Source organism: Vanessa cardui, chromosome Z, assembly GCF_905220365.1.
Source record: "Vanessa cardui chromosome Z, ilVanCard2.1, whole genome shotgun sequence".
In the NCBI taxonomy this organism is placed as follows: Eukaryota; Metazoa; Arthropoda; class Insecta; order Lepidoptera; family Nymphalidae; genus Vanessa; species Vanessa cardui.
In genome coordinates this window covers 14,725,919-14,743,099 of record NC_061154.1, presented here as the reverse complement: position 1 = coordinate 14,743,099, position 17,181 = coordinate 14,725,919, and the positions used below count along the sequence as shown (strand labels likewise).

General features: G+C 33.4%; 2 protein-coding genes across 19 annotated transcripts in view; one reads left to right on the top strand and one right to left on the bottom strand.

Annotated features, from left to right (window-relative positions):
- Positions 1-1,937, top strand: part of LOC124543206 (tyrosine-protein phosphatase corkscrew-like) — a 28,597-nt gene extending 26,660 nt beyond the window's left edge. For both annotated transcript variants that reach the window (XM_047121321.1, XM_047121322.1), the window contains exon 12: positions 1,467-1,937. In XM_047121321.1, coding sequence (XP_046977277.1) covers positions 1,467-1,487 — 21 coding nt within the window. In that variant the 3' untranslated portion in view covers positions 1,488-1,937. The remainder of the gene's footprint in view (positions 1-1,466) is intronic.
- A 1,545-nt stretch (positions 1,938-3,482) lies between these two features.
- The window catches only part of LOC124543059 (coiled-coil domain-containing protein AGAP005037), a 199,338-nt gene continuing 185,639 nt past the window's right edge, over positions 3,483-17,181 (bottom strand). For 10 of the 17 annotated variants that reach the window (XM_047121078.1, XM_047121076.1, XM_047121080.1 and 7 more), the window contains 13 exons: positions 16,919-17,054; positions 16,626-16,721; positions 16,185-16,369; positions 15,825-15,881; positions 14,493-14,582; positions 13,534-13,596; positions 13,055-13,215; positions 12,796-12,915; positions 12,603-12,709; positions 12,329-12,470; positions 12,141-12,241; positions 11,913-12,057; positions 3,483-7,288 (listed from right to left, as the gene is read on the bottom strand). In XM_047121078.1, coding sequence (XP_046977034.1) covers positions 6,569-7,288; positions 11,913-12,057; positions 12,141-12,241; positions 12,329-12,470; positions 12,603-12,709; positions 12,796-12,915; positions 13,055-13,215; positions 13,534-13,596; positions 14,493-14,582; positions 15,825-15,881; positions 16,185-16,369; positions 16,626-16,721; positions 16,919-17,054 — 2,123 coding nt within the window. In that variant the 3' untranslated portion in view covers positions 3,483-6,568. The other 7 variants (XM_047121087.1, XR_006967427.1, XM_047121088.1 and 4 more) reach the window with 7 other exon arrangements.

The following is a 17,181-nucleotide window of genomic DNA, read 5'->3' as shown; positions in this document are numbered from 1 at the left end:
GTAGCTATCTTCAGATATATTTAATATTTTTGAAGATTTTAAATTAAATGATACAAGTTTCAGCGACTTCAGTTTTTATTGATAAAGGGATATAAAAATGTTTTAACTACGTACGGGTATTGGACAAGGTTAAAATAAAAAGTTCATTAATAATTTGACGAAATTAATATTAACCGATTCACAGATGTAGAAATTCAGTCATTTTCAAAATTCTTTGTTTAAATGAGTTAATATATGTATACAACTCAGTTTCCAAAAGTATGTAATGCAACACAATTTAATTTTTATGTGATACAGCGCCATCTGTTAGTACATAAAGAAACTAACTGCAGAAGCTTTACTTAAAAGTTCAAAAATTGGTAAACAATTAAATTATTTAATAAATATGCATTCACCTTTTGTTTTAAAGTAACCAGACCACAGATCGTGAAATTTTCTAAAAACAATACAGGCAGAAATACAACATTCATATACTAAAACATCTTTAAAAACATTTGAAAGGCAGAACTTCAAGATTACAATATCGCCATCTTTTATTTAGTAAATAAACTAATTATCAAAATTTATTAAACGCAGTTTTGTATATCAACGCTAGCTGTCATATTATATTTTGATTCTTGGTCATTTTTAACGACAATTTATGTTATTTGAATAGAATCATTTGATATACCAACGAATCATGACTGGATACTCAGTAATGATCGTTTGATATTTTACAATTGCACAACATCCCATACTAAATAATGTTATATCATATAATATTTTCTTGATACTTTCTACTAGAGCTGAAATGGCCCAATGGTTAACGCGTGCATCTTAACCGATGATTTCGGGTTCAACCCCAGGCAAGCACCGCTATATAGATATGTGCTTAATTTGTGTTTATATTTCATCTCGTGTTCGGCGGTGAAGGAAAACATCGTGAGGAAACCTGCATGTGTCTAATTTCAGAGAAATTATGCCATATGTGCATTCCACCCATCCGCATTGGAACAGCATGGTGAAATATGTTTCAAACCTTCTCCTCTAAGAGAGAGGAGCCCTTTAGCCCAGCAGTGGGAATTTACAGGCTGTTGTTGTATATAATAATGTTTTGATACTTCCTATTTATATAGGAAAGTCATACGTACTTTTTGTTTTAGGCTATAATATGATTTTATTAGCGTATATACTTATAAATTTTGTAAACGACTTCGTCTATTTTAATTTGCATTTCGATTTAGTTGTGACTGCCTTTAGCTCCATGGATCTGTGAAATCCTAAATTTCATAGATCGAGCCTAAAAATTATTTGAATGGTTGGCATTCTTAACGAATTTCTGTGCTCGATCATTGGATTCGATCAATAAGAATTTCTTAATTAGTTTTTACATCCCTGACCTGTCTCTGTTCGATTTTGGCTAAACTACAAGGCTATACATATTGTCAAAGTGGCTGTATAAATTAATGAACTTTTCTTTTTCACAGGTGTATACTTCCGAAGCTTAAGTGGAAAATACCGGTGAACCAAAGTGCATAATTATTTATATTTATTATTGAGATATTTCGTGTATTTAGTGTACAACATTGAATGTGATCACAAATTAGATTTAAGTATTATTGTAATATTCAAACTGAGGTTAATAGTACTATGGCAGAAGTTTCGGGATTAAAGTGAGACAAAACAGGAATGTATATATGTGCCGGAAAGAGAGGTAATCGTTAGTTTTTTTAATCTGTAAATAAAGTAACATTGCATTTGTTAAGTAGTAGTATTGCCATATATAAAATAAAACGTTAATTCGTTATTTCATAGTCTGTAAAAAGGAGCCATGGTCACTAATGTTTTGATCTTGGTAGCTAGCACCAAATGATAACATTAATTTTATGATTAGTATCCATACATAAATTGTTCGTAGGTTAATGATATTGTACCTTAAATAAAAAGGTTGTTTTATACTTAATTTTTTTTTATCTTTCCCTCCTAGAGAATATACGCCTATTATATTTATATTCTAATAGTGATGGATTTACAAGCAGGCTAAGCAAACCGAAGCTAAGTTAATTAAGTAAGTAGTAATAAGTCGTGAAGACATCTTAAATTTTTTTACTGTACATATGATATATTTGAATTACTAAAAGGGTTTTTATACCATTAAAATTTTTCATTTAATTGTTCTATTAAAATTTTGTAAGCAGCCACTCAGACTCATTTATTTATTAGTACAGTCTATTTATAGTAGCTAATATTCAACAGCCTATAGTTGAAAAATGTGTAAATCCACCACTACACAACACATCCAATGTTTTATCATTGAATATATCATGCAAATAAATTATTTCGTTGGTACAACGACTTGCTTAAAAGTTTGGAATACTTTACATCTGTATTTCAGAAAATATGTATTATACTGTCTCATTGTGTCATTATCATGCTACTGTGCACCTGTTTGTGCATACTTGTGCTCTATCCCCTGTGCTGTTGCGGTAGCTAGTCTGATTTGTTTTACAATATGGTCTTCCATACTTCTATTCTTCTTTCTTTGTCTATAGGGTGAGGGGCGGGGTACCCGTAGTCTTTGGGTCATGCGTTAGTGATATCTTGTGTCAAATTTCATTCATATCCGCTTAGCCGTTCTATCGTGATTGATTTTGAAACATCGATCTAAACCGCCGCTTATAATATTAGCATAACTCTTTGCAAGACATTTTACTAATCTAAGAAATGGACAGGAAATAAAAAGAAACTTTTTAACTTGACGTTTATAATTTTAATCCACAATTAGTTTAAAATATTTGAAGCTATTTTTGTTTTAAACCTAATGAAATAACATGAAATTTAACTAAACATAAATACAAAGATATATCAAAAGTAACAACAACACCACTACATAAGCTTTAAGCTTTAAGTTCAACAAATACAACTTATCGAATTCTAAAAGAAATAATTTCAACTCGACATACTTGTATATAATATTTGATTTTCGCCATAATAATAATAATAATTTACAAAACAACATATTTGGCACTAAACGTAATAAAACAATATAATCGAAGAACCGCAGTGCATGCAAAATTTATAATTTTTAATACTTATATAAAAATAACTTCAATATTTTACAAATAAAAACATGAAATAAGTATAAATAGAAAAGAAATTTGAAAAATACAGTTTTACAATTCCTAAGCTAGAAGTTAACCATTGACACACATAATTTAATACTATATTTATGAATGTGAGGGAATATGCTATATAATTCTGTATGTCTGATAATACACACGTGTTAAATTGCATCGCAAACAATATAATACCTCGCGATTACACGGTCATTGCCATTACCCGGCTCCCGCAATATTGAGATGTACAGACGCGATAATGTAGAAAATATTTTGTAAAATATCAAATCCATGATGGCATAAAAATAGTCGATAAACAGCATAGCAAATTAGTACTTAAAATTTAAGTAATAAAATATTATTTCTTTTAAAATATGAGTGCTTTTGACTCGGACCGTCTTAATAATAAACGAAAGTTTTTTTTTAGTGGCCGATAAAGGCGTCAATCTTTCTGCTTTAATATATTTTAAACATTACTCGAAATTCTTTATATATCGATGTGTGAACGCGAATTTAAAAAAAAGACTATTTTTTTACTTTCATTAGACAGTTTTCTATTCGTCGAGTTTATTAGCAAGACGGTAAGCGGTAGCTTTCGCAAGTTATGGTTCTAATTGCACAATAAATTGCTAACAAGCATTATTTTTATCTACTTTAATGGAACCAAACACGCACTGTGGATTTTTCTTATTTAATTACGACGATTCACTAAATTTAAAATTAATTGCCAGTCGAAATAATTCTGCAATTACAAAATGTTATTATATAATTTGTATTAAAATTTTTCAAAATTTCTATTAGTATGTTTTGAAATACTACAAGATATTTTTGTAGCAGTCATAACCCTACAGTGAATATTGGTTCCGTATATAATTTGATAAAAAATTGTAATACTTCATATAATATTATGTAAATAAAGTACACCGTGTGACAATTAATCAGACGAGATTTTTCACTCAAAGTTAGGGTGTTCATGGAATTCATAATTTTTTCAATCGTAAGTGTTTTATAAATAATTTCTAAGTGCGTGTTAATACTGTGCACTTATAATAAAATAGTGTGACACTCTGCGGTTCCATGTATCACGGGAAGCAAATGAGGTTTTTCAATGTATTATTCTTGTAATTATTAAAGTAATCTTATATGAATCTATTTAATTCAAGATTTCTTTAAATTAGGGATTGGTTTGTATAAGCGGAATCGAATGATTACAGCTAAGGCCACTTTGCGAAATTACACCACGCGATTTTATATTCTTTCGATTTAAATTCCCACTACACGATGTCAAATTTGTATCAAATTGCAAGTTTTTTACAGCATGATCTTAGTTTTATAATAAGTTTACACGTACGGAAAATCAACTACTACAGGGATTGTATATAATCTTTATTTATTAATTAAATCTGAAGCGCAATATTTCGGATTGAGGCAACAAATAAAAATCGCGCGGTACTCAGTTGAAGTGCGGTCTAAGCCTAACTAGTCGTATTGGAAGTTTGTTTTGAATCGAAAGTTTTTATTCGAAAATTGAATTAAGCACACATTTAAAGTATTATTATTTATAGCCAATCGCAGAGTTCCTCGAATAGCATGGTACCGCGAGAGTTGTCGTGAGACGCAAAAATATTAGAAAGCGCACATTTATTTGGCATAACATATACATTATCTATAGCTAATACTAGACTCTATACATTGTCTAATGCAGATATATTTTGAGTCTAAAAATAAGAATATTTTAACACATCTATACAACAATATCACTCGTTCGTTTTCTCAAACAATTTGACCACAAATACGCTATTAGGTGAAAAATGTTCGGTTCAACTATACTAATATTATTGACGGATTTTATGCGCGAGTACGAATTCAGTAGTTTTCTGTTTTTGTTTTTATTCATTTTTGTTATAAGTATAAAAGTAGATTTGTCTGGTTTGAGTTGTGTTAAGTTCAGTAAGCCGTTTTACAAAATTTTAAGAATTCAATTCTTATCGTTTACAAATCGATAGCTTTTGTTTTATCACAGTCAATTTTTATATGATTATTATATTACCGTTTGTTTGATCTTTCTTTGAGAATGCGATTAATTTTGTTTTATTTTTCTTCTATCGCGGCTGCAGTTTGCGTTTCGGAATATCGTAAAGATTTTGCAAATTTATATTCTGCTGTTCAATTCAGTTTTGCCTTTTAATTCGATTTACGAAATTACTTTTATAACTGTGAGATTTCAAATGTAACCGTCAAAAATATTAATTAGTTTATAAAGAAAATCCAAAGTTCGATAATTTTAATTGATAATAGTATTAAGATTTCGTTGTGCCAGAAATATAAAATAAGAGCAAATATTTTGTGGTAAAAACCTGATCAACAGAAAGATGAGAATTTTATAAAAAAGTATTTGGCACATAAGTGTAAAATATTATTACGGTATAGGTAGAAATTTTAGGGACTAGGTAAGGTTTAATTATGTAATTAGTTATATACATACGGTATAAAGTATATATGTATATAATAGGAGAGAAGATACCACGATTCATACACATTTACGCTAATGGTAAAATTTGATGATTATATTACTAATCGTTCTTCACCGTTACCCGCTAACAACCGGTAGTTGTTAAAACCGTCTCAGAACTTGTAGTACATCTGGGCACTCCCTCGCCAAGTCTCGCCCAGCCTTAACACCCTCGTCTTGAACCCAATCAGGTAGACATTTGCGAGACAGCAATTTCTTTTTATTATTTTTCGCTACGGTAGAACGATACATGTATTATACGTAGTGAATTCTAAATCTACCGTCATTTGCAAGTAGATACTTAAATTTGACATTTTGAAAAAATCTTTTATTTGGTGTAATATGCTTATTTTATTTGTTATAAATATTTATATGATTATATTTTTACTTGCCGTGATTTTGATATTCATATGAAATGTTCGGAAATCAATTTTTTTAACTTTTTTTATTATCTGCTTGCAAATGAGACGTAGTTCTCTACAAGGTTATTTGAATGGGATAGACATATACTAGGGTTACAGAAACACCATTAATAAGCTGTTCGCTTAAACACAGTTTTTTTTTAGATTTTTTTTTGATTATTTGACCGTTTAATGATATGAAATTCGGTAATCCGGTATTCTAGCCATTGTTGTTGTTTATACGTTAGGATTAGAAGATTATAGGTAAAGGAGTTAGATAAAAGTTCGGAGAGAGCGCAGCGCGTGTAGCAACTTTAAAATATACGGGGACGAAAATTAGTCACCAAATAAGGAAATTATAGCAAGTGTATCATACAAACAACTTAACACGATTGGACTTTAACAAATATGATAAAATATCCATGTGTGCAATACCCACTAATAATGGTTATTCGTCATTATTACGCACACTTTGAATCAGTATAAATGTACTATAGTATAAATTATTTACTACAACAACTTAGGTTAACTTAAACAGATATAAAGCCAAATTGACACGGTCACAGGATGTCAGTCTCGTACACTTTGTTGGTGGTAGCGACCGCGTCGGGCGCTGTCGCCGGCGCGTCCTCGGGCGACGCCTCGCTCCGTTTCGCGTCGCAGTCACCAGCCAAGTGCGTCATGCTCCCCGAAATACTGGCCGGTGCCAGGTTCAGGCTAAGTTTGGTGAGCAAGTTCGACTCACTACCGGTTTTCTTCAAATCTGGTTGCGCGTTAGGCGGCAGCGTTGATCCGCTTCGCTGAATCATCTGCAAGCGAGCGTACTGCTCTTGTAGTGCTTTTTGTTTCTTTAGGAGTTCCTGATGCCGCTGTTCGAGGAGTGCCTGACGCGAAGCAGTTTTCTCGTCGTTGGAGTCGGAAGAATCAGGTCGGGGCGGAGAGGAAGGCGAGGTGGGAGACGCGAGAGGCGAGCGGGAAGTGGTACGCGGCGGCGGGGGCGGCGGGGCTCGGCGCACGGCCATCGCCAGCAGCTCGGGGTGGCGCTCGGGCACCGGCGGCTTGGGGGGATGCTGGCCGCGCGCGCGCACGGGCGGCGAGGCGTCCGTGTCGCTGCCGCTGGGATACGAGTGTAGCCGGCGCAGGGGCCCCTCGCCCCGTCCGCCGCGCTCCGGTGGTTTAGAGAAAGTTTGGAGTTCGTCTAGTAGCGCATCGAGGGCGTTCTCCGGCCGCACGTCAGCTGCTCCCCGGCCCGCAGCTGCTCGCCCGGCGACGGCGGCACCCTGCGCATCATTCCGTCCACTTCTAGATTTGCAAGGCGAGCTTCGCGAATGTAAACGGCGATGTTGTAATTTTGTTAATTTTCATGGATATGGTATGAACGTTAGGATGGCGTGAGTGAAATTTCAACATCGCAGTTTTCGACATAAATACAATAACACCGACTGCACAGAAACATCGAGAAACAATCATTCAAATAATAAGATTCACTGATTAACTCTCCGTATTCACAGATATGGATAGAACTAAATGGTTTAATGCGACCACAATCATTCAAAAAGAATAAAATGAAAACGAAAGGCGATTGCCTCGAATTTTTTGCCGTCGAATAACGCTCATTCTGATTTAATCGTAGAGCTGATAATATAAATGAGATTATGTTAAGTAATAGGAACGTTCAGTCGACGACAAAAAAAATGAAAGAATGTGTCGAGCCTGTAATGATTTGTGGTATAGAGAGCCGAGGTGACATCAAACGGAGGTCGGAGGCGAAGAATGAGTATGTAAGAGATGTTGCACGGACGCATGAGCGGCTGAACGTGATGGAAAATATAATACAGTTGCTTCATGTGTCACAAAAAATGCATTAAATATTTGGAGACGATATTTCGCTCTTAACAATTGTGATGATTTTGCCATTAGTCAAAAATTTTAAAATTTGTGTAAATAGTGATTTAAACTTTGTCTACCGATCAAAGAAAGCTATTTAAATGTTATTTTAACCATTACAATAACTAAATATAGAAGCTAATGTGAACTGCATTCTACTCAATACTTTAATTAATTGTTTATTCAAAGTGCTTACTTAATATACCAGACTTTAATACTGAAATTAGATACAAATACTTTATAAGCGTATAGGTACGAAATTTAGAAAAAATATTACCTTAGCTCCAGATGCAGGTTAGTCTTTTGAAACCAATTATACTCGACAACTTAGAACTTAACAGGCATTAGGGATAAGTGGACTCATCGATTCTCTGTAGTCAATAATGGTGTCGGTGTCTCTTGTGGAGTGCGAAAGTGAGAAAAAGAAGAGTGGGCTCAAGAAAAGTAGAAGATTCTAAAAGCACTAGTGTACGAATGTGATAGCTAATATTCTAATCGATGTTAGTTCTAGATAGAAGAAGAGGAAAAGGGATAAGGAGGGGTTACTTCGAAACTTATTGGGATCCAGAGGATTGGTTTTGTGAGCTGCTTCTGGAATCGAGAACGAGCTGCAACAGAAACAAAACGGCAAGATGCACAAACTATTATAAAGCAGGCTAGAGAATACCATGCGTGTTAAAAACTCGTTTTATTGTTGAATCTACAGCATAACAAATATTGTCGTGTAAGTTATAGTTACAAGTTTAAGTGCTTATATTTTTACAATACACTGTCATAAGATATTGTATTCCCGAGATTATAGTATTATATTTTGTCTTAATTATTGCGAATAATTAATTACCAGTGATGGAGTTGCTTACTTAATTACATATAAACATACTATTTAAAAATATATTATATTTAAGCTTGTCACTGTCACTTCAAAATCTAATTTGAAACGCTGATACTCACACATATATCATTATTACATACTGAAACGTTGTCCGAAACTCGCTGCATTATCAGATATAAGTTTTATGGATATCTGTTCAGTAGTTTTAAAGAAACGTTAATTTTTATTAGTATGGATGTTAATATGTTTAATAAATCAATATTGCTATTAAAACTTCAATAATATTATATTATGACATCAATATTTTATTACAATTTACATGATATTTGATTTGAATAATTAATGTATAGACACGTGTAGATACGATGATAAATGAAGTCTAAAGCCTGATAATGGTAATAAATATCTATAAATAGTGTAATGAGAATTATTAATATCTAGTACCATGCCTTCATGCCATTAAGTGTTATGCGCCTAGTTTTACAAACGTTACAAATACACATATATACTTATTAATATACAGCAGGCCTTTATGTATATAAGAGAAATATGCCATTAGTTCAATATATATGCTATTTGCTATTACGTTAAAAACAAGCAACTTTCAACTTGAAATCATATCCAAAACGTTGCATATTAAATTATTATCATAAAATAAAACTACAATTTGATTTAAAAATATATTAATAATACTATAATAAAATACACAACGATTTGTATGAAACGGAATAAAATATATACGAATCAAATTATTGAAATAAAAAATATTAAAAATATAAAAAGATGACTGCATTAAGCTGAAAGTTGCATAGCTCGTTTGAAGCGCTCGGCCTGGTCTAATCGTTTTAAGCAAACGAACCGCCCATGAATATGGCACTGATTCTGATTGTATTATGACATAAAACATATTTAAGGACAAAAAACTTCAAGTGCCATTAACACGAACTTATGTTTTTGCAAAGATATTATTTAATATTGAAATATATGTAAGCATGCGTACCGATTCTTTCAATACTGTCTGTACTGGAAAAAATATGCAAAAAATCTATAAGTTGATGAAACGTCTTGAAGCGTATTCCCTTACAGTATTACGAAAGCATAGTTTACCGCTGTGCACCAACATGCCTACATAAATATAGCTCTGTGTTTATTTACACAAGTATGAATATCAAAAATAATGTAACGAGAAAAGTAACGTGTAATAAAAATATACAAATAAATTATTTAAACGTATTTTTATGAATAATAATAAATAATCATAATAATAAAAGAGTAATAATAATAATTATGGTTATATAACGAAGAGATTTATTACTCGTTAATAACTATAGCTTCTCTGAAGTATTGGCTCTGTCTCCAGGCGAACTGACGGGTAACAAAACGGAAAAAAGACGATGAAATTTATCATTAAAATAGTATGTTATAAATGACACAGCTCAAGTAAGTCAAGGATCAAGATCAATCAATCGGGGAACAGCAGCTACTAATCGTTGATATGCACGGAACGGTTCCATAATCCCCCACTTCGTCCTAAGCATCGTGAGACACTTCATTTACTTTGTGACTCGAATGACATATGTTATAGGAGAGGCAAGAGTTTAGAAATGAAGTGACAATCGAGATGTCATGCTCTGCTTGCCAAATGTTCACGTCATAAAGTGTACCAGGCGTCCCAGTAGCGGCTATCCATTACAAGTATCAACCTATGATATCATTAATTATAAATAAATAACATACTTTCACAATTATAAACAGTATAGGACTCTGAAGAGTGGCAGGTTCAAATAATTCTGTTCGGCATCTAGGTAAAGTACATCATTACTTGGAGGTGTTCATTAAAATTGGCATTATTTTCCTGAAGCGAGGATTAAAAATGCAACGTTATGGATAGTGCGTGGTTGCAGGGTTTGTGCAAAAGAATTCCAAACTTGATATTTGTATTCTGTTCCTGACGTCACACTCTGTCACGCCTACAAAAATGATCCATCTTACGAATCTATTTCAAAAATAATCATATAATTTATTCATATAATATAAATATGTAAAAGCTTTAAATATATTTCTTTCAATAAATACAATTGATTTAGTTGAACAGTATTTTAAGAAAATATTCGTTCCAGGGTGTAAAGACGACTCAGGTCTACCTTGATATAGATCTCATAACGCCACTATGTATTGACAGAGAGTGACGAGCAATTTTTCACAAAAAAAGTTGAATTTTGAATAAACTGCCAATAGAATTAAACAAAAGTAGCATATTGACGAAAAACCAAACGTATTTCGTAAATACGCATAGAATTTAGGGCCGAATTGGATTTTCTTGTCAGAATACACACAAACAAAAACATTGAAACATAAAACATCAATACTTTAGTCATATAAAATATTAGAGGATAAAAAACGATAAAAAATTTGGTTTAACTGAAACTAAAAAAAGCAATTATACAACTACAGTCTACTTCATCTAATGAGGATTAAATTTTTTGTCTTCCTTACAGCTAATTATTTTATGGAGTTTTTTTCCAAAATAAAGGGCACGTGCATTTAATAAATCTATGCAGTATATACTATAGGTTTCATACACTAAACTATAAAGCAACTAGGGTTAACTTAAACGAAAATATAAATTAAAAACGAACACTCCGCAAAATAATCGAAGTGCGGGAAAAAAATGCAAATTTTAAACTTTTGGCAAACCTGCAATTGTTAAGCGGTTATAATATTTGGATATCGTGTGATCTCAAATACTCAAGGTGCTGTAAGTCTGACCTTTATAAAAATCAATGATTAGATTTTAACATTTCATATTGATGTGGAAACTCGGAAGAAAATTTACGATCCATGATAATTTTGACTAGTCAAAGGCGGCGTCGACTGCTTCGATTAAGATATATAACATAGATTGATTTTTTTATTAAATATATAGTTTAAAAATAGTTTACTTGTAATATAACAATCATAATATTTTTTGAATATTAAATGTAAGTACGTTATTAGTTTTTCGTATCTAACCGTTAATTTGTATTTCGTTATAAAAAAGCGATGTGAATATTTCTTAAGCAGTTCATTAAGGGGCGTCTTGGTATTAAAGCCAATTATTTATTCAGTAGCAAATTTTCTTCCAAAAGTCGTGACCTTGATTATTTATTAATTTAGCGTCATTTGAATTACGATGATGCTTGTACCTTATTATTGGTCGGAGGTAGTGCACAAGCATTCTCCGAGTTATAATCCTCTGAAGACGGGCCAGCGGTGGCTGAGCTCTGCGAAGAGCTTGGAGAAACACGGCCGTCGGTGATTGGCAAGCGCTGCTCTTGTACGCAAGCCAACCTAAATTCAATTGAAACACAACGAGACATTCAGAAAAGTTTACATATACTGACCAAATATGAGATCGATTTTGGTAAGCATACCTTTTCAGAGTCACAAGAGTTCCAGTTAGTTTCTTGCAACGACGCAAAGCCAACTCTAAACGTTCCGGTTCATCTTCAAGCATTTTCTCCTTACGTACCACCTGTATATAATTATTCTCGATAATCGCGTACAATATTCGCAGATTTAAATTTTCATTTTATATTTTGCAGTGTTAAATTTATTTTACCTTCTCCATTTCTGCGGCCAGTTTTGCCTTCATAGTTTCTTGTAGTATCGGGAACTTCAGCTTCCAATCGGCGACGGTCTTGCTACTTTTTGAAAGAACCATAGCAATGCGTTCGATATCCGCCATATTGACGCGAGTCTCCCTAAAATAGTTCAATACCACTTCAGAAATACTATTTAATTTTATACTACAAAGAGGTGAATATTGTATGGTTTTTATTTTGCATGCAATCAATACAAAATCTGATTGCGGACCGGCAGGGTTAAGGTTTTACCTGTTTGCCGCTTGGCCACGCAGACGCTCCACAGTGGCTTCTAGTTCATACAAGTCGTTCTCAAGAAGCAGCATATCTTGACGATAAATCTCTTCTTCGCGCGTCAGCTGTTAGGATATTGTAATGAAATAAAATTTACATATAATAAAAATCATGTGTGGTTTTCGTTAAATAATATGCTTTTTATACATACTGTATCGTTATCATCATCGCAAAAAGAGGCAGCTATAGCACCAATTTTTACAATGGTCTCAGCCATCATTTGCCTCATTTGTATGGAGTGCGACAGGGTCGAACGACGTAGATTGCGGGTCTGTGAAAGATACACCATACTAATACATCAAACTGTGAAGTATCGACAAGCTGAGCAAGTTCGCGATGCTGGTTAAAATTCGCATTAAATTTGGCTTCATTCGCAATGCATACGTTTTAATTGCAAAAATATTATGTACCTCGATCCTCAGATCGCGACTTTGCTTCTGAAGTACTCGAAGCTGGTTGAAAAAGTCAGGATTCACGTTCAGAGTGTAGGTCCTTTGCGGCACCAGATTCAGTTGCTGTCCCACTAGACCAGCCGGCTTTGGTGGCGGTGCTGGCTTAAGCCGATCACGTTCTAGGAGAATATTTGAAAAGAAAAATAATAAGTTCCGTGCATTAATTGTATTGAAAACGACCGTAATCGAGATTTCAAACTATATACTAGATTACAAGTTATCATATTCATATATAGAAGTTCCCGATGGCCTAAAGCAATAACTAAGCTAAATCTGTAAATATTCAATTATATTTTTGAAATCCATTAATTAGTGATTTGGTATTTCATGCTAATAATTAATTTATCAAGCCAATATAGCTTCGCAAAACGAGTAAAAGCATTATAGTTAGTAAGGCTCTTCAAATAAACTCGTGTAAACGGATTTCAAAAAGTTACCTTGAGATGACGTCCTTGGTAAAGTTGATGACTTGATTGCAGGTTTTGTTGGTTTGGTATCGGCTGGTTATGGCAAAGAAGTAAGCGGAAAGAAATCAATTACAAGAATTATGGTTGTGGTCATGATCTTAACTACAAAAAGAAGACAGATTTTTTAGTAAAGAGATTCGGCTAAAGAATGAACAGAACGCGCATATAACATTTGCCCATGATTTTAATATTAAGGTACCTTTTTGATTTATCTGTGAAAATAATATGAAATTGCAAACGATCTTCTAAGTTTTATTCGTATTAATTTAGTTTAGTAAGTTAGTAATAACTAAGCATGTTACATGAAGAACTTTGTTAAATCTCATTCATTGTTATATTTTGACAGAATCAGATTTATACGTATGCGCATTAACTTCATTCTCAGCCACTGATTATAAGTATATATAAATAAATATATATATATGTTATAGTAATGTAGAGTGATGCAACATTGTATATGAATTTAAAAAAAAAAACGAAGTATCGGAGATGTAAAGAATTCATAATGAATCGAATGTACCATGGATATATGTAGTGAGGAATATTGACAGTTTGCATACTTCGATGAGAGAAAACCACTCCTAAATTTGAAAGTCCAATATTTGGAGAAAAGACCTACGTAATATTAAGAAATGTCCTCCTTAAGGATAAACGACGATGTTCCACGAATCATCATCAACTGTAAGTGACAAAACTGGTTGATGAAGTAAGGAGTGATACTAAAACTGATGGAAAAAGCGCTGAAGCGCGAAGAGGACAATTGGTATATCATACGTTACTAGAACAGGGAGCTTGAATACCAACACCGGTCTATGAAATACTTTACTTCCATTCCAACTACTAATGTTGCTAAATAACCACTACAAATCCAACTCCGTTGAAGCGCTTGTTTAATAAACATATTTTATTTATATTTCACAAATGCATACCTGAATGTTGTGGAGAATGTTGTTTGGGAGAGTTCATATCTGGTGGGTCATCACTAAAGGATACCGATTTCTCAAAAGAGACAGACTTCTCTGAAATAACAAATTTAAATTTATGAATATAAAGGGGTGTGCAGGAAAGAAAATCGACTTAAATAGGTCAACAAAACTAATGAAAAATTTACGACAGTTTCCGTAATGGTGTAATACTGTTCAAAGTTCATACGAGAGATGGCTTAAAGTGCCTTTTTAATGCAAACGTGCAATAATTTGGAAAAATCGATACTAAATTTGCAGAAAAATTGAGGTCTATAACCAATGTTTTTACAAAATTAATTATCAAATTCAACCAATCACTGAAACGAAATATTGTGTAAGACTAAGAAAAGCGTAATCATTAAAATATGTTCATAAGTCGATGTTTGTATATATATATTATATATATATATTAGACGATGTGATGGACGTGCGCGAAATAAGGAAAATTAAATTACAAAGTTTATAGGTAGGTAACTAATATCCGTATTCTAATTAAAGAAAGTAATCAAAATAAAAAAAATATTTACATGCTGTTGACAAGGGATACGGTGTAATACTTCGAAGCTATTTTACTATTCTAATAAACAAAACAAAAATAATGCTGTCGGTCGAACTTGATTGTTACTAAAATCAACTCAAATTTTAATAAATCATACCATGTCTGTCTCGTAAAGCGTACGTAACATTACGTTTTGCAATTTTAGTAGCAGCATGATAAAGTCAACGATTTATGTCTACTAACGGTTATGATCAAGGAGTTTGATTTAATAATGAATGAAACTGACAGAAACAATGACGCTGCGGATGATAAGTACTCTGTATAAACAATTTACATTAGAAAAGGCTGAAAACAATAAAATCACACGAGTCAGCAAGCAAGCAGCACTTTCGGCGTGATGTATGGGGACTGCTCGATGCATTGCTAATGTAAATTTCGTCCAATAGAAATTTTCCCGAATTGCTATGACGCGTATATGATGCATGTTGGTGGAGTGAAAGCGTCACTTTCCCTGGCCACATTCCGAGAGGCGCGGAAGAAGCTCAGTATTAGGACTACACATTTACTCGTTCACTAATAGAATGTGGTGGTGCCCGTAATTTGCGGTTTCGTACCTTCGTTAACTACAAACTCTATTATAAGCATTCATTTATCATTTGGCGAATAAATAGTACAAAATGCATAAATGTATAAACATGATCTATAATTTTTTTTTTGTATTGTTTTTTTTTGTCATCTAAAATTTTGAGCATTAGCAATGCATCGGCAATTATCTGGCCGCGATCATTCACACTTACGAAATCTGTCCCTCCCTAATTTGGGAGGTCTCTCGTTGCTGGCCAATCGATCGGCATCTGAGTACAGGAAACGCAAGCCATATTAACGCACTAAGGCTTTGACAGTTACAGAATTGAAAATATGTGGAGTATTTTGGTTAATTCGTTACTAATTAAAAATGTATGTATTTAAAATGTAGATTGACTACTTTGATAAAATAGAAATTCAGAAATATCATCCGCAATCGAATGTCCACAAGAGATCGAAGATATTTTATTTTATATTATGCTGGATGCTGACCGGTAAAAGAAGCCCATCGATATGGTAACACTGCATATGCGCGTTAGATATTATTCCTGAAAATAATCAAATATTCTTACCCTGACCAGCAGGTCTTGTAGTATAGGTCTGGTAATCCAGCCTCGGCGACGCAGGAGGGGCTGATGCTGCTGCAGAAGTGCCCGGAACCTGCAGAGCTTTTTGTACAAGCCCTGTAAGATTCGCGAGCTGGCGCTCCATGTTTTCTACGCGAAGGCGTTGCATATCGTCAATTGGTGGACCAATCCTATAAAAGAATATATTAGTGCGTGAACCTATAAAAGCAGCCACATAAAACTTTTATTTAAGCAATTTACTGTCGCCATTAGCTAATAAGTCGCAGAGCACCTATCATTGTGGCCACAATATCGCACAGCATACAAGATGAAAATTTATCTGTATAAAGAACTTCAAATCATTTAATAATTATGCATCTTGTAATCGTATTTATAATACAATATATCGTGTACGATATTTCCTATTTTAGAAGGTAAAGTTATCACCTGGCGTCGTATGGGGGTCGGGGCATAGGTCGCGGAGCTGTGGTGATCGGGTTTACTCCATACATCTGGTACGAGTCGTCAATTATGACCGTTTCACTGGAAAATATATCGATATTATTGAAAATTATTTTAATTAGGGAATTATTTAATTGTGTAATTATTGTTTGTATAGTTTTTTGAGGACGAAAAGAATAAAATCACTGGACGGGCAATATAGTTGTAAAATTACTTACCATCGTGTAAATGAAAAATATTACAATTGATATTTAATACTATTGTGAACATGTGTTTACTTGGCCTCTTCGTCGATGACCGGAGCAATAGACGGCCTGGCAGCAGATCCTAGGAATTGGGTGTAATAAGGGTCTTCGTAGGGCCGGGGGGCGATGACGCGCTCAGGCGAAGACATGTATCCATCTCCAGAATGCGCTGTACGAAATACATTTTTATGAGAACGTCACGTATATAATTAATCGAAATTCGAAATTATTATTAATATTGCATTAACGATGTAATTAAGAAAAAGCTAAGGATATAACGTGATAAAATTGAAGTA